Here is an 18133-nt window from a genome sequence, read left to right as displayed (position 1 = left end):
CAACCATGATAAAATATCACCGCCAAACCCTTTGAGCGCAAATTTTGTAATTATCAAATGCTTCCTAAAAATCCAAATTCACTGTGACCACTGCTTCAAATTTATCAACCTGAAGGACCTCTTAACAGTTTTGTCAACCATGATTCCCCTTTCAGAAATCTGTCCAATCTTAGTATAATTTTCTTAGTCATCACGTCCCTATGAATAGATTCTGGAATTTTCCCAACTGTTATTGTCAGATTAACAGGCTAATCATTTTCCCCGTTTTATCTCTCCCTCCTTTAGTGAGCAGTATGGTTATATTTGCTTTCTTCCAATTAGAGTGGAACATTCTAGAATAATAATCATAATCACTTATTGTCACAAGTCGGCTTCAATGAAGTTACCGTGAAACACCCCTAGTCGCCACATTCCGGCGCCTGTTCGGAGAGGCTGGTACGAGAATTGAACCTGCGCTGTTGGCATTGTTCTGCATTACAAGCCAGCTGTTTAGCCCACTGTGCTAAATCAGAATCTGGCAATGTTGGAAGATCCAAACCAATGCATCACTATGTCTGCGAAGCAGCCACTTTCTTTAACACTCTACAACGTAGGCTAGCGGATTCACGTGACTTGCCAGCTTTTAGTCCCATTAGTTTCTTCGATACTTTTTCTTTACTAATACTAATTTATTTATGTTCCTCAATCTCACCAGACCCACTACTTCTGGAATATTTTTTGTGTCTTCTACTATGAAGACAGGTACAAAGTATTTCCACCACCGACAAATAGTGGCAGCCGTGTGTACCATCTACAAGATGCACTGCAGGAACTTGCCAAGGTTCCTTAGGCAACACCTTCCAAACCCACAACCACTGCCATCTAGAAGGACAAAAGCAGCAGATACCTGGGAACCCCACCACCTGGAGGTTCTCCTCCAAGTCACTCATCACCCCGACTTGGAAATGCATCACCGTTCCTTGACTGACCCTGGGTCAAAATCCTGGATCTCCCTCCCTAACAGCACAGTGGGTGTACCTACACATCAAGGACTGCAGCGATTCAAGAAGGCAACTCACCGCCACTTTCTGAAGGTCAACTAGGGATGGGCAATAAAACCAGCGACGCCCAGATCCCATAAATGAATATGAAAAAGAAATGTGTTTAGTGTTTCTGCCATTTTCTTAATCCCCGTTATAACTTCAACTTTCTGTGCCTCTATGGGAACTACATTTACTTTCTCTAATCTTTGTTTACTTACCTATGGAAATGTTTAGAATCTATTTATATGCCTCTTGGCTGTTTACTCTTGTATTTTTATTCTTTCTTTATCAATTTCTTGGTCATCCTTTGCTGAAATTTAAATGCCTACAACTCATTTTTTATACTCAAAGGCAAGTGGATAAGCCCCTTTCTCTAATACTCTACTATTTTTAACTGCTTTCGTTGACCTTGAGAACATATTTATTGCAAATTATGAATTAATTCCTTAAACGTTTGCCACTGTCTAATTGTTTAACCTAGTTTCCCAATCTACATTAGTCAACTCACCTTTCTTATCTACGTAGTTTACTTTTTGATCAGATTGAAGACTCTTGTTTCAGAGTTAACTAAATCACTCTCAAACAGAATTGCAAACTCATGACATTCTTCAGAGGCCCTTTAGTTTGGGTAATTAATTAATCTGATCACATTGCAGTACACAAGATCTTAAATAGCCTGTTTAAGAATTGGTTGCTTGACATACTGATCTAGAAAAAATATCTTCAATGCTTTACATGAATTTGTCCTCCACAATATTATTACAAATTTGGTTTGCCCAGAATTACTGTATCACCTTTCTAACTACTGTCCGGGGGTGGGTGGGGAGCTATAAACTGCTCCCACCAGTGCTTCAAGCCTCTTGGTGATTCTTAGCTCTATCCAAACTGATTCTACATCTTGATTTTCTGAATTGAGATTCTCTCTCTCTCTCTCTCCATCTTTTTCCCATCCTTTATCGTCAGGGTTCCATCGCCAGCTCTCCTTTTCTATTTTACCGATTTTTCCTAAAAGTCAAGTATGCTGGAATATTTAGTTCCAACCGTGGTCATTTGGCAACCACATCTCCATGATAGCTATAACATCAAACCCACTTATTTCTATGTGTCCAACTATTTTGTGCATCTAGATAAAGTACTTTTACCATCAACCTTTTTCTATTTCCCCCCAGAGTCCCAATGCTCTGGTTTACCTTTACCCAAATTACTACTCTGCTCTGCAGTCTTGATTTTTCTCTTACTATTTTCAGTTTACCCTTTCTTGAATCCCTCCCAACCTCTATTAGTTTAAAGCCCTAATCTACCACATTGATTTGATTTGCCAAACACATTTGATTCCAGCCTGGTAAGTGGATTTGATTTGATTTATTATTGTCACATGTATTGTCACACGGCAGCACGGTAGCATAGTGGTTAGCACAATTGCTTCACAGCTCCAGGGTCCCAGGTTCGATTTCCGGATTGGGTTACTATCTGTGCGGAGTCTGCACGTTCTCCCTGTGTCTGCGTGGATTTCCTCCGGGTGCTCCGGTTTCCTCCCGCAGTCCAAAGATGTGCAGGTTAGGTGGATTGGCCATGTTAAATTGCCCTTAGTGAGCAAAATTGCCCTTAGTGTTGGGTGGGGTTACTGGGTTATGGGGATAGGGTGGAAGTGTGGGCTTGGGTAGGGTGCTCTTTCCAAGAGCCAGTGCAGATTCGATGGGCCGAATGGCCTCCTTCTGCACTGTAAATTCCATGAAAAAATATTAGTATACAGTGAAAAGTATTGTTTCTTGCATGCAGTACAAACAATGCATACCGTACATAGGGCAGAAAGTAGAGACTGCAGAATATAATGTTACAGTGTAGAGAAAAGATCAACTTAATACGAGGTAGGTCCATTCAAAAGTCTGATGGCAAAAGTGGAGCATGTCCCAAGGGAACTGCTCCCTCTTTCCCCAGAGCTGATGCAATGCCCGATACCAAGCTCCTTGATAATTTTCTTCAGGAGACATGGTTCTAGAAATGATGTATTATTAGATTATATTTATCACAATGCAGTTATATTTCTAGTGTCTGTATTCAACATCATCTTTCCTCACATCTTCAGTGTAGTTAATGTTTGTGTTTGTGAACGTAGATAAAGCAACCTCTTCAGTCATTTAGATAGCAAGATAATTCATAAAGCACAAATTCAATTTCTCGAACAGAAAACGGTATTTCCGATATTGAACAAACCTAAGAAATAACAGCTGCTATAACTAAAAAACTACAAACTAGTGATACCATGCAGTAATGACCAACATAGAGCACAGTAAGAACAATCATAAATAAGAGCGATAGTGCTGTTCACCGTGTTAGGAAGGTAATTTGGGAATGTTTTAGGACTATAATCGGTCTTTCTGAAAGGTTTATAGTTGTTAGCGTAGATTTGCCATGCTTTGGCATATAAATATTTAGACATCAACACTGTTAACTCAGGATCAAAAACTTTAAAATGCCTCAAAATTAATGCTGTTTAGGCCACTGGACGTATATCGGGCAATAACCAGTCAGAAAACAAAGTAACTTACTGTATGGAGAAAGATATGCCATAATTCACATGAATTGATTACATGCAAGCTAGCTAACAAAGTACACTGTGGTTACAAGTAACTTTCAGACAATACATGCAGCAGTTCTCCAGCAGTTTACTTACACAAGAGCTAAAGATGCACAAATAAGCAGAAAAGTTCCCAATATAAGCTCAATGTTGAGAAACCAGGTACACATGGGCACATGGGGATTGAAGGGCCTCGCAATAAGGTTGTTTAAAAGAGAAAACTGGTAGCACATTACAAATAACATCCTATTATGGTTTTGCTACTTGCATACTTGGCAGGACAAACCCCTAAAATGGATGCCTGCTGCGTGAATTGTTTATTCCAATGCAAAACATGTGAATATAATCGAAAACAATGAACTTGAAGATATAAAATCCTACGGTTCTGCTAAGTCCAACTTAATGCAAAACTAGTGAAGCTACCACTGTACATGGTAAACATCTCTAACACAAACAAAATAAATCAAAATCCAGGGAAGTAAACCGAGAACAAGCCAATAGATAGTCACCGTCCTAATTTCCACAAGAGCAGTGTCCATTTTCTGCCACTGTTAATCAATCAATTTTAAATGTTATTAAGTAATGAGACGACACTGGATTAAGCTAATGGCCCCTGGGCAGTACCAACATTCAACCTCAATAATGAGTTCCCATTGCATCCTCCTTGCAGGATGGCAGATCATAGATTCATAAAATGATACAGCACTGAGGAGACTATTGGGGCCGTAATCAAAGAGTTATTGAATAATAGCTAAAAGGACAGAAGGCAAATTAACTCCTTTCGAGTTTCAAAGCCTTGCGTTGTATGATAAAATAAAGAACATTAAAGTTTACAAGGGAAATGTAGTGTTTCTTAGATGTTCAAAATAATAACTAAGAAAAAGAGCAATTCATGCAGGCTAAACTCTAATTCAGAACCCTACTTGCAGTTACAATTTGTTTTTAGATCAAACGGTGAAGCTTCCATTATTTACACTTCAATTATCCAAGACTTCGGAGGGTCATTGATTTATGTGAGACTTTACCTTGTTGTACAGTTCATTAACACCAGTCACTTATTTGACATAAAGCAGCCTCACAATCCAAGAAAGATTACATTCAATTTGTATTAATTGTAATTACCTTCGTTTATCCAGTGAACTGCCTTACAATGAGCATAAGACCAAATGTGAGAACTTTTCCAATCAGCAAAATTTCATTATCTATCAGAATTCCCATCAATTATTGGAAAATGGCAGGATAGAGTAAAATGACAATTCCTATCCTTTACATTCCATTGTTGTGAAGGTGGATAATTTATGTTTAATTATAAGAAAGAGTCGGTGCAAAATTGCCCCATTCTAGCAGAAATATGGGCAGCTAACACTTATTCAGCGCCATTAACATTGAAAACCAGTATAAGAAGCAGAATAAAAATGAGAGGTGCCATGTAAAAGAAAATATTAAGGAAAGGAAAAATACTGCAGAAGATACTGGTAATGCAAAATATAAAATAGAAACAGAAAATGCTGGGAAACATTCAGCAGGCTAGTGAGCATCAGCAGAGAGAAACACAGAGTTAATGGTAGGATTATAAGTGAAGGGTAGGCTCCCTGTACCAGAGTGTAAAATCTTGGATTGTGAGGCTGCATTGTGTTCAACAAAGTGATTGGTGTTCATGAATTGTACAACAACAAAGAGCCTGCCTATGGGTGGGCATCTTACCGTTTTATTTTTTGGCCGATGGACCTTTAACTATTGAGGTAAGACTTCCGTTACTCAGCAGGAGGGGTTCCTGCCAGTTGGAGGCCAGCAGTGTTACTTGGTGAGGTGGTCACTGTAGAGATCACCATGGAAACGTTTAGTGATGGGCCTCAGGTAATTCTAGGATCTAAACTGGCAAGCTCCGATGAAGTTGCCGAGGTGCATATAGAGCAGGGCAGGGGAGGAGGGCGGATGCAGGGAGGGAAAGCTATGTGGGGGTGGGGTCTCCAATTGGCACCAGGGACCCAAAATTGAGTATTTCACTGGCCAGTAGGGACAAATTGTGCCGGGGTTGTACATTGGGCACAGGCCTGCCTGCCTGCTTAAGGGCCTCAATTGGGCCACAGGTGGACCCAATTTATACCTAAAAATCGCAGTGGAGTGGAGGAGCTGGTGGTGGGCAGGTTCCATTTTACAGGTCCACCCTCAGCTTTCCCATCTGCAAGTGGCCAATAAAATGAGCCCAATGTTTTTGTTTCCATCTCTACAAATGCTGCCCGCCTAACCTGCTCATATTTTCAGCGTTTTCTGGAGGTATCAGAAAAGGTGACTAAAAGCTTGATCAAAGAGGTGGGTTTTAGGGAGAGTCTTAAAAGAGCAGAGATTGAAGACTAGGCCCACCATTGATAGCCATAGGCAATTGAAATTATGGCAGTCAATGGTTGGGCCAAGGTGGGGCGAATGAATAAAAACCAACACAGAGTGTTGGGGTGGGTAGGTTACAGTAAGTTACAGAGATAATGAGAGGTGAGGCAGTGAAGCAGAATGAGAATGAGAATTTTAAATTTGAGGGGCGTAATTCTCGGTTGCCCGACGCCAAAATCAGGAACGGCCATCGGGCGGAGAATAGCTCCCAATGCCGAAATTGCGGCAGGTGCTGATTTGACGACGGATCGTGATGCTCCTCCCCCTCAACATCAACATCATTGCAACACACATCATGAGTAGTTGCAACCGCATTCACATGTACTGAATGTTCTATGTTCTATCTCATTATCGTGCCCACCCACGATGCTATGCCTCCGATGGGCCGAGTTCCCGACGGCGCGGTCCACACGTGGTCTCAACAGTCGTGAACCTGGAGAAAGGGAGAGGGTACAGAGTGTCCAGCACTGCCACACTTCGCCGAGTCCGGGTGGGGGGGGGGGGGGGGGGGGGGGGGGGCTTCTGCCCTGCCAGGGTGTGATGTCTAGAGCTGCTCACACTAGTCACGTGAGGTCTATGCAGAGCCTTGAATAGCTGAAGCATGACATCTAACACATTGCATTCTAACCCTTTAGACATAAAGGCCAAATTCTGCCAATCTTTTTCAATTTTTTGTATCTGTCCATGATATTTGGTGACCTATGTACATGAACTCTCCTGCTCCCCCCTTGGCCCTCACATTTGACGAACCTGAAATCTATTTGCCACAGTTTTTCCCATTCACTTTATCCCCGAAATATCTACAGTTTACAAAGCTGCCTATCATTGTGTCATTGGCAAACTTAGATACATGACTTCCTATCCCGCCAGCTCAGTTGTTAACAAACACCGTGGGCTAGATTCTCCCAAAATGAGACTATGTCCCCCACGCCGATGTAAAAACAGTGGCGTTTTACTCCAGAAATTCCTTCCAAAAAGTTGAATGAATTCAATGCCCTGCAATGGGCAAGCAGGGACCTGGAGTGAATCTTGCAGCTTTTGCTGCAGATACGGCCCCCTGCACTTCCGGTTCAGAGTCTGCGCACGCGCATGGCGGCGGTCTCCACTGGCCGCGCCGTGCTCCATGGCGGACTCGGACCGCAGCACCACACCAAAGAAAGAGACCCCCCGATAGGCCGTGCACCCAAGCCTCAACCCCCGCACATTGAATCCCCGGCCGCCTATAAGGCCCCCTGGTCTCCGATTCGCCTGCCCGCCGACCAGGGCGGCCGTGCACCGAGTCCGCAGTCGCCACGCCAGCACCCTGACCAGCAATAAGTGGTTAGTTCCACGCCGTCAGGAACTAGGCCGGTTGGAAGTGGAGGTTTGCTGGGCAGGCCTCTGGCAATGGCCTCCCGGTGCCATGGCGTACTCCACCGTCATGGCGATTTTCGGGCCCGGAGAATCACCGGCGCTGAGCCCGAATACAACGTGAAAGTGGATTCTCTGCCTCCGCGCCGGAGAATCCAGCCCAGTGAATATTTGAATCCTTTACATAGATTCTTGTGGGGCACCAAGAGCAATGATGAGCAGATACTTGAAAATGTCACCCAGGTCAGTTATCAGTCTTTTAAATGGCTCAGATGCAAAAAAGTTCAAAACCATTGTGACTTTTACAGCTACTGGTTGGGTATTCCCATGTGACCTGAAGGGCCTGCATTGATTCTCAATGAGGGCACGCAAATCAACACCAATGTATTCCAGGAGCACGGATGCCCTGGCATCTCTGGGACGTTTATTCTTGGGGAGTTTCCTTCATTGTCTCCCAGGCCCCTGTTCCTCACTTCTGTGTCCCTTATGGCCAAGGGTCTGCATCTGCTGCTGACACTGCTCCCCTTAGCTGCTCAACTCCCACTTGGAGTAGCCAATCCCATTTGCAGGAATGGTCTTGTTTCCCCCGCCCCCATCAATTATGCCTCTTAATTTTGCTACCTCTCTACAACTGCCCTAGAATTCACCGATCAACTCTCAGGGACCATTGATAATGCAATGCCAATGTGTGGCAATAAATGAAAGGAAGCCTGAGCCTTTCCCTTCTTATACACTCTTCCGCCTAACACCTACAACCTCAACTGCTTTCCCACTGCAAAGCCACCTCTTCAGGAACAGTGATTTGACCCTCCCGGTTTCAATCTGCTGAGTTATCTCATTTGCAAGCTAAATTACAGACCCTCCTATTCAGGGAGTTTGCCACTTCCTCATTTCCTTTTCAAAATTACTGCATCAGGGAACAGTCACTCTTCTCGGTGGCATGATATTCGATGCTTGCCTACCCACCTTCTTATGAATTAGAGCTTATAGTAATTTCCTGACAATAGATGATAATAATAATAATACTCGCTTATTGTCACAAGTAGGCTTCAATGAAGTTACTGTGAAAAGCCTCTAGTCGGCACATTCCGGCGCCTGTTCGGGGAGGCTGGTACAGGAATTGAACCCGCGCTGCTGGCATTGTTCTGCATTACAAGCCAGCTGTTTAGCCCACTGTGTTAAACCAGGCCCCGTCAGGTTAATTGGTTTATAAATCCCTGGTTTTACTCTCTCAACTTTCTTCAATAGCTAGGTGAGAGTGCATGACTGAGAAATGTATAGAAAGATTTGCTAAAAGGCTTAGATGAGGCAGCTGGAATGAGAGGAGACTCACGTGGAGTACAAACACCAGCGCAGCTGATTTGTGACCAAATGACCTGTTTCTGCATGGTGTGTTCTATGTAATTATAATACTTATTAGGTTAATTATATTTAATTATTTGATTACCAATAAGTTTGGAGGCACAGCTCAGCCTACATTTCTCCACCCATATCCTGGAGTTGCAATGTTGAAAAGGCAATTTTCTGAATACTCACCACTGTGACGTCTTCTCCTTGGATGGAGACATCAGGTCTTCTGAAGTGAGACAATGCCACAATGGCTGCTACGCTTGCAGCATCAATAATGTTCCCATCATGGTTTAACAAATGCAAATCCACACGAATCTGCCATACCTAGATAAAGCAATCAAAGATGAAAACTAATCTATCTAGTTTATATAGAGTAGGAGGAACTGTACAAGTTCAAGTACAAGGTCAAGCAACTGTACCAATACTAATAATGTGGCAACGGCAAAGGCAGTTTCCAACACCTAGGTTTTCCTGCCAAATCACTGTAGTCCAGCGTTGGGACAGCTAGAAAAGCATGGTGCACAAAGAACCCCTGCCATCAAAGTCTGCAAGCGCCCTGGGCCAAGCTAAAAACCTGAAAGGCAAGGAACTTTTCAAAACTGTAAACTCATTCCCTCCCAAAATATGTCATGCAGCAGTGTTCCTCCTCTACTAATCAGCTAGATGGTCTCAAAATTATTCAGCCTACTTCAATTTTCATATTTAAAGTACCAACTTTTAACAGTATAAATCCTAATTGTTTTGTATTATTAAAACACGAGTACTAATTCTATGGCACTATTGTATTTTTTGTAAATCTATTATAGTCAATTTATTAAAAATCTGTAACATTTGATTACTTTTGTTGATAACCTAAATATACAAGGCCTGGCGTGGGGCCTCATCATTTGATTTTTTTTTGAGAGAAGGAAATCATGTTTAACCAATTTATTAGAGTTCTTTGAAGAAGTAACATATGCTGTGGACAAAGGGGAACTGGTGGATGGACTGGTACTTTAGATTTTCAGAAGGTATTTAATAAGGTGCCCCAAAGGTTACGTTTCGGCATGGATAGAAGATTGGCTAGCTAACAGGAAACAGTAGATATAAATGGATCATTTTCTAATAGGCAAGATGTAATGAATTATGCATCACAGGGATCAGTGCTCGGGCACCAACTAATCACCATAGTTCCAGATGACCATAGGTTGCTTTCCCTTTGAGGGGCAGAGCTGACTGGTGGGGGTTTAACCGGAGGATTACCACACCTCAGGCGAGGGGCAAGGTTGAGAAGGTGGCCTTCATGAATAACCTCAGCTGGTAAGTTGTGAAGAGGACACAAGGAGGTGCAAAGGGGTATAAATAAATTGAGTGAGTGGGCAAAAATCTGGCAAATTAAGTATAATGTGGGAAAATGTAACATTGTCAATTTTGGCAGGAAGAATAAAAAAGCATATTATCTAAATGGGAAGTGATTGCAGAGCTTGGAGATGCAGAGGAATCTGGGTGTTCTGGTATATGAATTGCAAAATGTTAATATGCAGGTACTGCAAGTAACAAGGAAAGCTAATAGAATGTTATTGTTTATTGTAAGGGGAATTGAATGCAAGAGTAGGGAGGTGATGCTTTAGTTTTACAGGGCATGTTGAGACCACATCTGGTGTTCTTGAGGAAGGATGTAAATGTGCTGGAGGCAGTTCAGAGATGGCTTACTAGACTAATACCTGGAAGGTTGTCTTCAGAAGACAGGCCAGGCTTGTATTCACTGAAGTTAATAAGAGTAAGAGACTTGATTGAAACACACAAGATCATGAGGAGACTTGACAGGGTGACTATGAAAAGGATGTTTCCTCTTGTGGAAGAATCTAGGCATAGGGGGTCATTGTTTAAAAATAAGGGGTCATCCATTTAAGACAGATACGAGAAGAAATCTTTTCTTGAGGGTTAAGAACGATGGGCGCGATTCTCCGAAATGGAGACAGTGTGTTTGCGCCGTCGTGAACATCGTCGCGTTTCATGACGGCGCAAAACGGGCGCGGGCTCTACCGATTCTGGCCCCCTACACGGCGTTGGAGTGGTTCACGCTGCTCCAGCCTCACTTCCCGCCGCCTAATGGGCGCTGCGCCAACCTGCGCATGCGCAGTTGGGCCGCGTCAACCCACGAATGCGCGGGGGACTGCCTCAGCGCGCCGGCCCAACATGGCGTGGGGGTTCAGGGGCCGGCTGCGTAAAATAGGGTCGGGGTTGGAGAGGCCGGGCCGCCGATCAGTGGGCCCCGATCGTAGGCCAGACCCCATCGGAGGCCCCCCGCCCAGTGAAGGAGCGCTTTTCCCCGCACCACAGGCCAACCCCCGATCCTAGGCGCAGAGTTCCCGCTGGCTGCGAGCAGGTGTGAACGGCACCGGCGGGACTCTGCCATTTCTACGCGGCCGTTTGGCCCATCAAGGCCAGAGAATCGCCTGCCAGCGTTGGACTGGCGCCACGGGAAAAAATGGCACGAACGCCAATTCTCCCATACGGCGCAGCATGGGAGAATCGAGCCCTACATTCCTGAAAAGGCGGTGGGGGCAGAATCTTTGAAAAGTTTTGAGGCAGTGCTAGATAGATTCGTGATAAGCAAGGGGGCGAAAAATAATTGGGAATAGGCAGGAATGTGGGGTCGAGGTCAAATACCAGATTAGCCATGATCGTATGGGGCAGGCCTGAAGGGTTCCTGTTCCTAATTTGTATGTTTGTAAGTATGTATGTTCATATGACGGGCAGGACTACCATCACTGAGCCCACAAATTTGAGTGAGCTTTTAACTCTGTGCGTTAAAATTGGGTCCAAAGTTTAACAGAGAGGGATGGTAATTTCAATCTGAAGAATTTAAAAATTATGTTTATCTTTGAGGGAAGTTGCTGAATGCAAATGAGCTACCACATTTTCTAAATTACAGCAGTGACTACACTTCAAAAGTACATCATGGCTGTAAAGTGCTTCAAGACATCCAATGTTTGTAGAAAGGGTTATATAAATGCAGGTCTTTGCTTTTCCTTCCTGTGGCAGGGGAGTAAAGCTGATGGGATCGATTCAAATTTTACAGCTCCGGGAAAGATGGGAATGGATTTGGGAGGCAACAACACATTCAAAGGATTCGGAAAGGAAAAGGGATGGTGGTTTGCAAGGAAGGTGGGGCCAAAATGAAGTTGAAAGAGGAGAGGACATAAGCTGCAAATTTAGAAGGGAATCCAAACCAAACATCAAGAGCTATGAACCCCTTAGAAGTAGATAAAACCTTTAGTGGCAGTCAAACATTTAGAAATCGATGATCTGAAGCTGCCTGCTTAGCAGTCAATAGATTGACTGCAGTGAATTTATTTATTTTTAGGCTATACTGCTGTTGTCAATGTAAACTGTTGTTTTATGGTTGTCTTTTTGCTGATATATGCCACCTGAAGAGTGATTTCTGTACGTGGAGAAATCTGATGCTAAACAATTTTATCTATTGATTGATGTGATTAACTGTACTTGATTTAAGGCACATATCACTTTTTCAGATCCAGTGAACCACAGTTTGGATTGCCAGCGAATTACGGTCAGTTAGGAGGTACCAGAGATCCAAGTTCTCAGGTACCGACCCAATATGCCATGACAATATCTTCTCACCTTTGCACCCGCTACAACACACAGGGATTCGGTGTCTATGCACTTGGAATTCCTCAGACACCTCTCCAACAGTCGATTCAATTTAACTAATAATTCGGACTGCCTGGAAATTAGAAAATTAGAAAATATTGTTGCAAAATAAAATTTCCAAAATTGGAAAACTATAGATGGTTATAGAACATAGAATAGTACAGCACAGAACAGGCCCTTCGGCCCTCAATGTTGTGCCGAGCCATGATCACCCTACTCAAACCCACGTATCCACCCTATACCCGTAACCCAGCAACCCCCCCCAACCTTACTTTTTATTAGGACACTACGGGCAATTTAGCATGGCCAATCCACCTAACCCGCACATCTTTGGACTGTGGGAGGAAACCGGAGCACCCGGAGGAAACCCACGCACACAGGGGGAGGACGTGCAGACTCCACATAGACAGCGACCCAGCCGGGAATCAAACCTGGGACCCTGGAGCTGTGAAGCATTTATGCTAACCACCATGCTACCCTGCTGCCCAGTAAAAAAAAACATTAGTCTGGGTCTCTGGGTCACTAGTCCAGTGACAATACCACTACGCCACCGCCTCCCCCATGCGTTATTACGCATACAAATAGGAGTAAAGTGATACCTTCCTTACAATATGATACAAATTCTAAGTCACTGAGAAAAAACATAATTGGAGAAGCAAAAGATTGGAGGAGATGAAATTGATCTTTCACAGTAGCAGAGTTGACAGGTGGCTTTAAACATCAAATTTTCTTTTCCACTAACTTCAAATGGAAAATAAATTTAAAAGGAGAAAAATAGACTGTTGATTCACTATCGCCCATTTTGCACTACTGCTGGGAATCAATGTAGCCATTTAAAGACCTGTTATTGTGGTACTTGCAAAACAAATTTTCAATGATTTTGCATCTAATTTTGGATGTACATTTCCCAAAAATAATCAGATATATTCACACATTGAAGAATGTGCAGCATTAATCCTCTCAACTGTAGACCACATTCAGAGCTCCATATTTTTATGAGTACCCAATTCATTTTTTCCAATTAAGGGGCAATTTAGTGTGGCCAATCAAGCTAGCCTGCACATCTTTGGGTTGTGGGGGTGAGACCCATGCAGACACGGGGAGAATGTGCAAACTCTGCATGGGCAGTCACCCGGGGCCGAGACCGAACCCGGGTCCTTGGCGCCGTGAGGCAGCAGTGCTAACCACTGCGCACCCTCCATATTTAAATTCTGATTGATCTACAATGCTTTGAGCAATTCATTCTAGATATATCTATTAAAAATATTTATAAAAATGATCTATACATCATTCGGTATTTCTGTGCTGAGGAAACTATTAAATATAATGAACGCAGATCAACATTTTTATAATATCTCAACTCTCTTACCAGTTTACCAGATAAGAGCTCAGTATAACTTTTGATTTTAAAACAGAGGCTCTGTTCTCTTGCGCCAATTTATCTAAATAAAAACACTTGCAAAAAGTAAAACTATTTCAAATATTTCACAACCAAATCTTCCTTTACAATACTTGCATCTCATCACTATTTTCTTTGAGATGTCAGGCGAAGACCTTTTCAGGCTTTTTTGTACTGCTGTCTAGGCTTATCCTTAGGCACTGCAGTGAGGCACCAGAAGCTGCCAACTGGCACAGAGCTACACTCAGTGTCAATAGCCATCTTTAGGAGATACGAGAACAATTTAGGGATGGGACACCGCTTGTCGCTTTGCATTGTATTGTATCTTTATACAGATAACTCCTAATGCCAGTCTAAAATAAGTGTTTCCTTTGTACAAGCTATGTACACATGCATACATTGTCGAGAGCAAAAAGAAAAGATGGTGAGTTAACTGTCTCATCACGCCCATGATCAGAAGTAGACTGTGTAAATGGCAAAACCTAAAAATAGGAGGGGAAAAAGGAAATATAATGAATTGTCATTTATTATCATGGGTTTCTGAAACTGAGATGGTAAGAAGTGACAACGTGGTGGTCTGTGGGCAGTTAATCATCCAATATATTCCTTATTAAATGGAGAAAGAGGGGAGCTGTGAATATTGGAAAAAGGAAGCACTTGGGAAATGGAACACATTTATTTCAGGGACCTCATATCATCATCAAGGACTTCCGGTGGCGGCAATGCGCAGTTGAGCCGCACATTCGGCGGCTCCCGCGATCAACGGACTTCGGGGCTTTTTTAAGGGCCCCCAACGGAGCTGAGGAGGCAAATCCTGACGGGGGAAAGAGGCCAGGAGTCGCCCCAGTGGTCCCATGGTCCGGACCAGGAGTGGGGCAGTGAGAAAATCGACAAAAACACCCAGGAATAATCGGGGCCAGGAAAACAAAAGGGCGGCCGGCGAAAGCTTTGAGGAGCTGAGGAAGTGGGTCCAGGAGCAGCAGACGACTCTGCTGCGCTGCTTCCAGGAGCTGAAGTTGGAGCTGCTGGAGTCCCTGAAGGTAACCAATAGGGAGCTGATGGAGACCCAGACAGCCCAGGGGGCTGCGATCCGGGAGCTGCAGCAGCAGGCTGCCGAAAGGGAGGACGAGGTCGTGGCCGTGGCGGGGAAGGTGGAGATGCACGAGGCGCTCCATAAAAGATGGCAGGAGCGGTTGGAGGAGCTGGACAACCGGTCGAGGAGGAAGAATCTACGGATCCTGGGCCTCACGGGGGGGCTGGAGGGGTCGGACCTAGCGGCCTATGTGGTGATGATGCTAAACTCGCTGATGTGGGCTGGGTCCTTCCAGAGCCCCTGGAGTTGGGGGGGGCCCACAGATTTCTGGCTAGGAGGCCCAAGCCGAACGAGCCGCCGCGGGCGGTGTTGGTGAGGTTCCACCGGTTCGTGGATCGTGAGTGTGTGCTCCGGTGGGCCAAGAAGGAGCGGAGCAGCAAATGGGAGAACACGGAGGTGCGGATCTTCCAGGACTGGAGTGCGGAAGTGGCGAGGCGGAGGGCCGGGTTTAACCGGACGAAGGCGGTGCTCCACAGACGGAAGGTGAAGTTTGGAATGTTGCAGCCGGCGCGTCTGTGGGTCACCTATAAGGATCGACACCACTATTTTGAGTCCCCGGAGGAGGCGTGGGCCTTCGTGCAAGCCGAGAAGCTGGACTCAAACTGAGGGTCCCCCTCATGGGGGATGCTGTATAATACTGTATTTATTTATACTGTATTTGTATTTGCTGGGTTTAGGGTGGGTGGGGTGATGTCGTACGGGTTTTCTCTTTATGGGTTTTCAAGCAGGGGTTGGGTGGACGGGTTCGGGCAGAGGGGTAAACGGGGTGTTCGGGGAGCTGGTGGTGGGGGGGGGGGGGACTGACGGGGGGGGGGGGGGGGGGGAGACTTTAACACAGTACTGGATCCCCCATCGGATTGGTCCAAGACCCGGACGGGTAGGAGGTCGGCGGCGGCTAAGGTGTTGAGGGGATTCATGGGCCAGATGGGGGGGACCCTACTCGAGGATTGATTTTTTTTGTCCTGAGCAGGGGGCTGGTGTCGAGGGTGGAGGAAGTGGAATACTCCGCCATTGCCATTTCAGATCATGCCCCGCACTGGATGGACCTCGGGCTGGGGGAAGAGAGGGACCAACGTCCGCTCTGGCGCATGGAGGTGGGGCTGCTGGCAGAGGAGGAGGTGGCCGGGAGGGTCCGGGGGTGCATCGAGAGATACCTCGAATCCAATGATAACAGGGAGGTTCGGGTGGGGACGGTCTGGGAGGCATTGAAGGCGGTGATGAGGGGGGAATTGGTCTCCATCCGAACCCATAGGGAGAGGGGGGAGCAGAGGGAAAGGGAAAGACTGATAGGGGAGATGGTGCAGGTGGATAGGAGATATGCGGAGGCCCCAGAAGAGGGATTGCTAGGGGAGAGGCGCAGCCCTCAGGCCAGATTTGACCTACTGACGACCAGAAAGGCGGAAGCTCAGTGGAGGAAAGCACATGGGGCGGTGTATGAATACGGGGAGAAGGCGAGCAGGATGCTGGCGCACCAGCTCTGGAAGTGAGATGCGGCCATGGAGATTGGGGGAGTGATGGATAGAGCTGGGAAGGTGGTGTGGAGGGGGGTAGATGTCAATGGGGTCTTCAGGGACTTCTATGGGGAACTGTACCGGTCTGAACCCCCGGTGGAGGGGGGTGGAATGGGCGCTTCTTGGACAAGTTGCGATTCCCGAGGGTGGAAGAGGAGCAGGTGGAGGGACTAGGGGCGCCGATCGAGCTGGAGGAGGTGGTCAAAGGGATAGGGAGCATGCAGTCGGGGAAGGCGCCAGGGCCGGACGGGTTTCCGGCTGAATTCTATAAAAAGTATTTGGACCTGTTGGGCCCCCTGTTGGTCCGGACCTTTAACGAGGCGAGGGAGGGGGGGGGCTCTGCCCCCAACTATGTCACGGGCGCTGATTTCCTTGATCCTGAAGCGGGACAAGGACCCTCTGCAGTGTGGATCATATAGGCCGATTTCCCTGCTGAACGCCGATGCTAAGCTGCTGGCAAAGATCCTGGCCACTAGAATAGAGGATTGTGTGCCGGGGGTCATACATGAGGACCAGACGGGGTTTGTGAAGGGAAGGCAGCTGAACACAAACGTACGAAGGTTCCTCAACGTCATTATGATGCCGGCTGTGGAAGGGGAGGCAGAGATAGTGGTGGCATTAGATGCGGAGAAGACCGTTGATAGGGTTGAGTGGGAGTACTTGTGGGAGGTGTTGGAGAGGTTTGGGTTTGGGGAGAGGTTTATCCGGTGGGCGAGACTGCTCTACGAGGCCCCGATGGCAAGTGTAGCCACAAATAGGAGGAGGTCGGAGTACTTTCGGCTGTACTGGGGGACGAGACAGGGGTGCCCCCTGTCCCCCCTTGCTCTTCGCGTTGGCGATTGAGCCCCTGGCCATGGCACTGAGGGAGTCAGGGAACTGGAGGGGCCTGGTGCAGGGTGGGGAGGTGCATCGAGTGTCGCTGTACGCGGACGACCTGTTGCTGTATGTGGCGGACCCGGTGGGGGGAATGCCGGAGGTGATGAGGATTCTTAGGGAATTAGGGGGTTTCTCGGGATATAAGTTAAACCTGGGCAAGAGTGAGGTGTTTATGGTGCATCCGGGGGATCAAGAGGAGGAGATTGGTAGGCTCCCATTGAAGCAGGCAGGGAAGAGCTTCAGGTACCTAGGGGTCCAGATGGCAGGGAGCTGGGGGGCCCTGCACAAGCTCAACCTCACAAGATTGGTGGAGCAGATGGAGGAGGAGTTTAAGAGGTGGGATATGTTACCGCTATCACTGGCGGGGAGGGTGCAGTCCGTTAAGATGACGGTGCTCCCGAGGTTTTTGTTCCTGTTCCAGTGCCTCCCCATCCTTATCCCGAAGGCCTTTTTTAGGAGGGTCAACAGGAGTATCACGGGATTTGTGTGGGCGCATGGGATTCCGAGGGTTCGAAGAGTGTTCCTGGAACGAGGCAGAGATAGGGGGGAGGATGGCATTGCCCAACCTCTGTGGGTACTATTGGGCTGCCAACGCAGCGATGGTGCGGAGGTGGGTAATGGACGAGGAAGGGGCAGCATGGCAGAGGATGGAGGCGACGTCTTGTGTGGGCACGAGCTTGGAGGCGCTAGTCACGGCGCCGTTGCCGCTCCCTCCAACGAGGTATACCACGAGCCCGGTGGCGGTGGCTACCCTCAAAATTTGGGGGCAATGGAGACGGCACAGGGGAGAAATGGGGGGCTCGATGGAGGCCCCGATACGGGGGAACCATCGGTTTGTCCCAGGGAGCATTGATGGCGGATTTCTGGGCTGGCACAGGGCAGGGGTTAGGAGGTTGAGGGACCTGTTTG

At 46.4% G+C, this 18133-nt stretch overlaps 1 protein-coding gene across 1 annotated transcript in view; it reads right to left on the bottom strand.

The window, feature by feature from the left end:
• exosc9 (exosome component 9) overlaps positions 1-18133 on the bottom strand; it is a 77414-nt gene that overhangs the window by 34035 nt on the left and 25246 nt on the right. The window contains exons 4-5 of the mRNA XM_038792364.1: positions 12316-12418; positions 8875-9012 (exon numbers count right to left, since the gene is read on the bottom strand). Coding sequence (XP_038648292.1) covers positions 8875-9012; positions 12316-12418 — 241 coding nt within the window. The remainder of the gene's footprint in view (positions 1-8874; positions 9013-12315; positions 12419-18133) is intronic.

Source organism: Scyliorhinus canicula, chromosome 3, assembly GCF_902713615.1.
Source record: "Scyliorhinus canicula chromosome 3, sScyCan1.1, whole genome shotgun sequence".
Lineage (NCBI taxonomy): Eukaryota > Metazoa > Chordata > Chondrichthyes > Carcharhiniformes > Scyliorhinidae > Scyliorhinus > Scyliorhinus canicula.
Note: the sequence above shows the minus strand (reverse complement) of the source record. Positions and strands in the feature narration are given on the sequence as shown.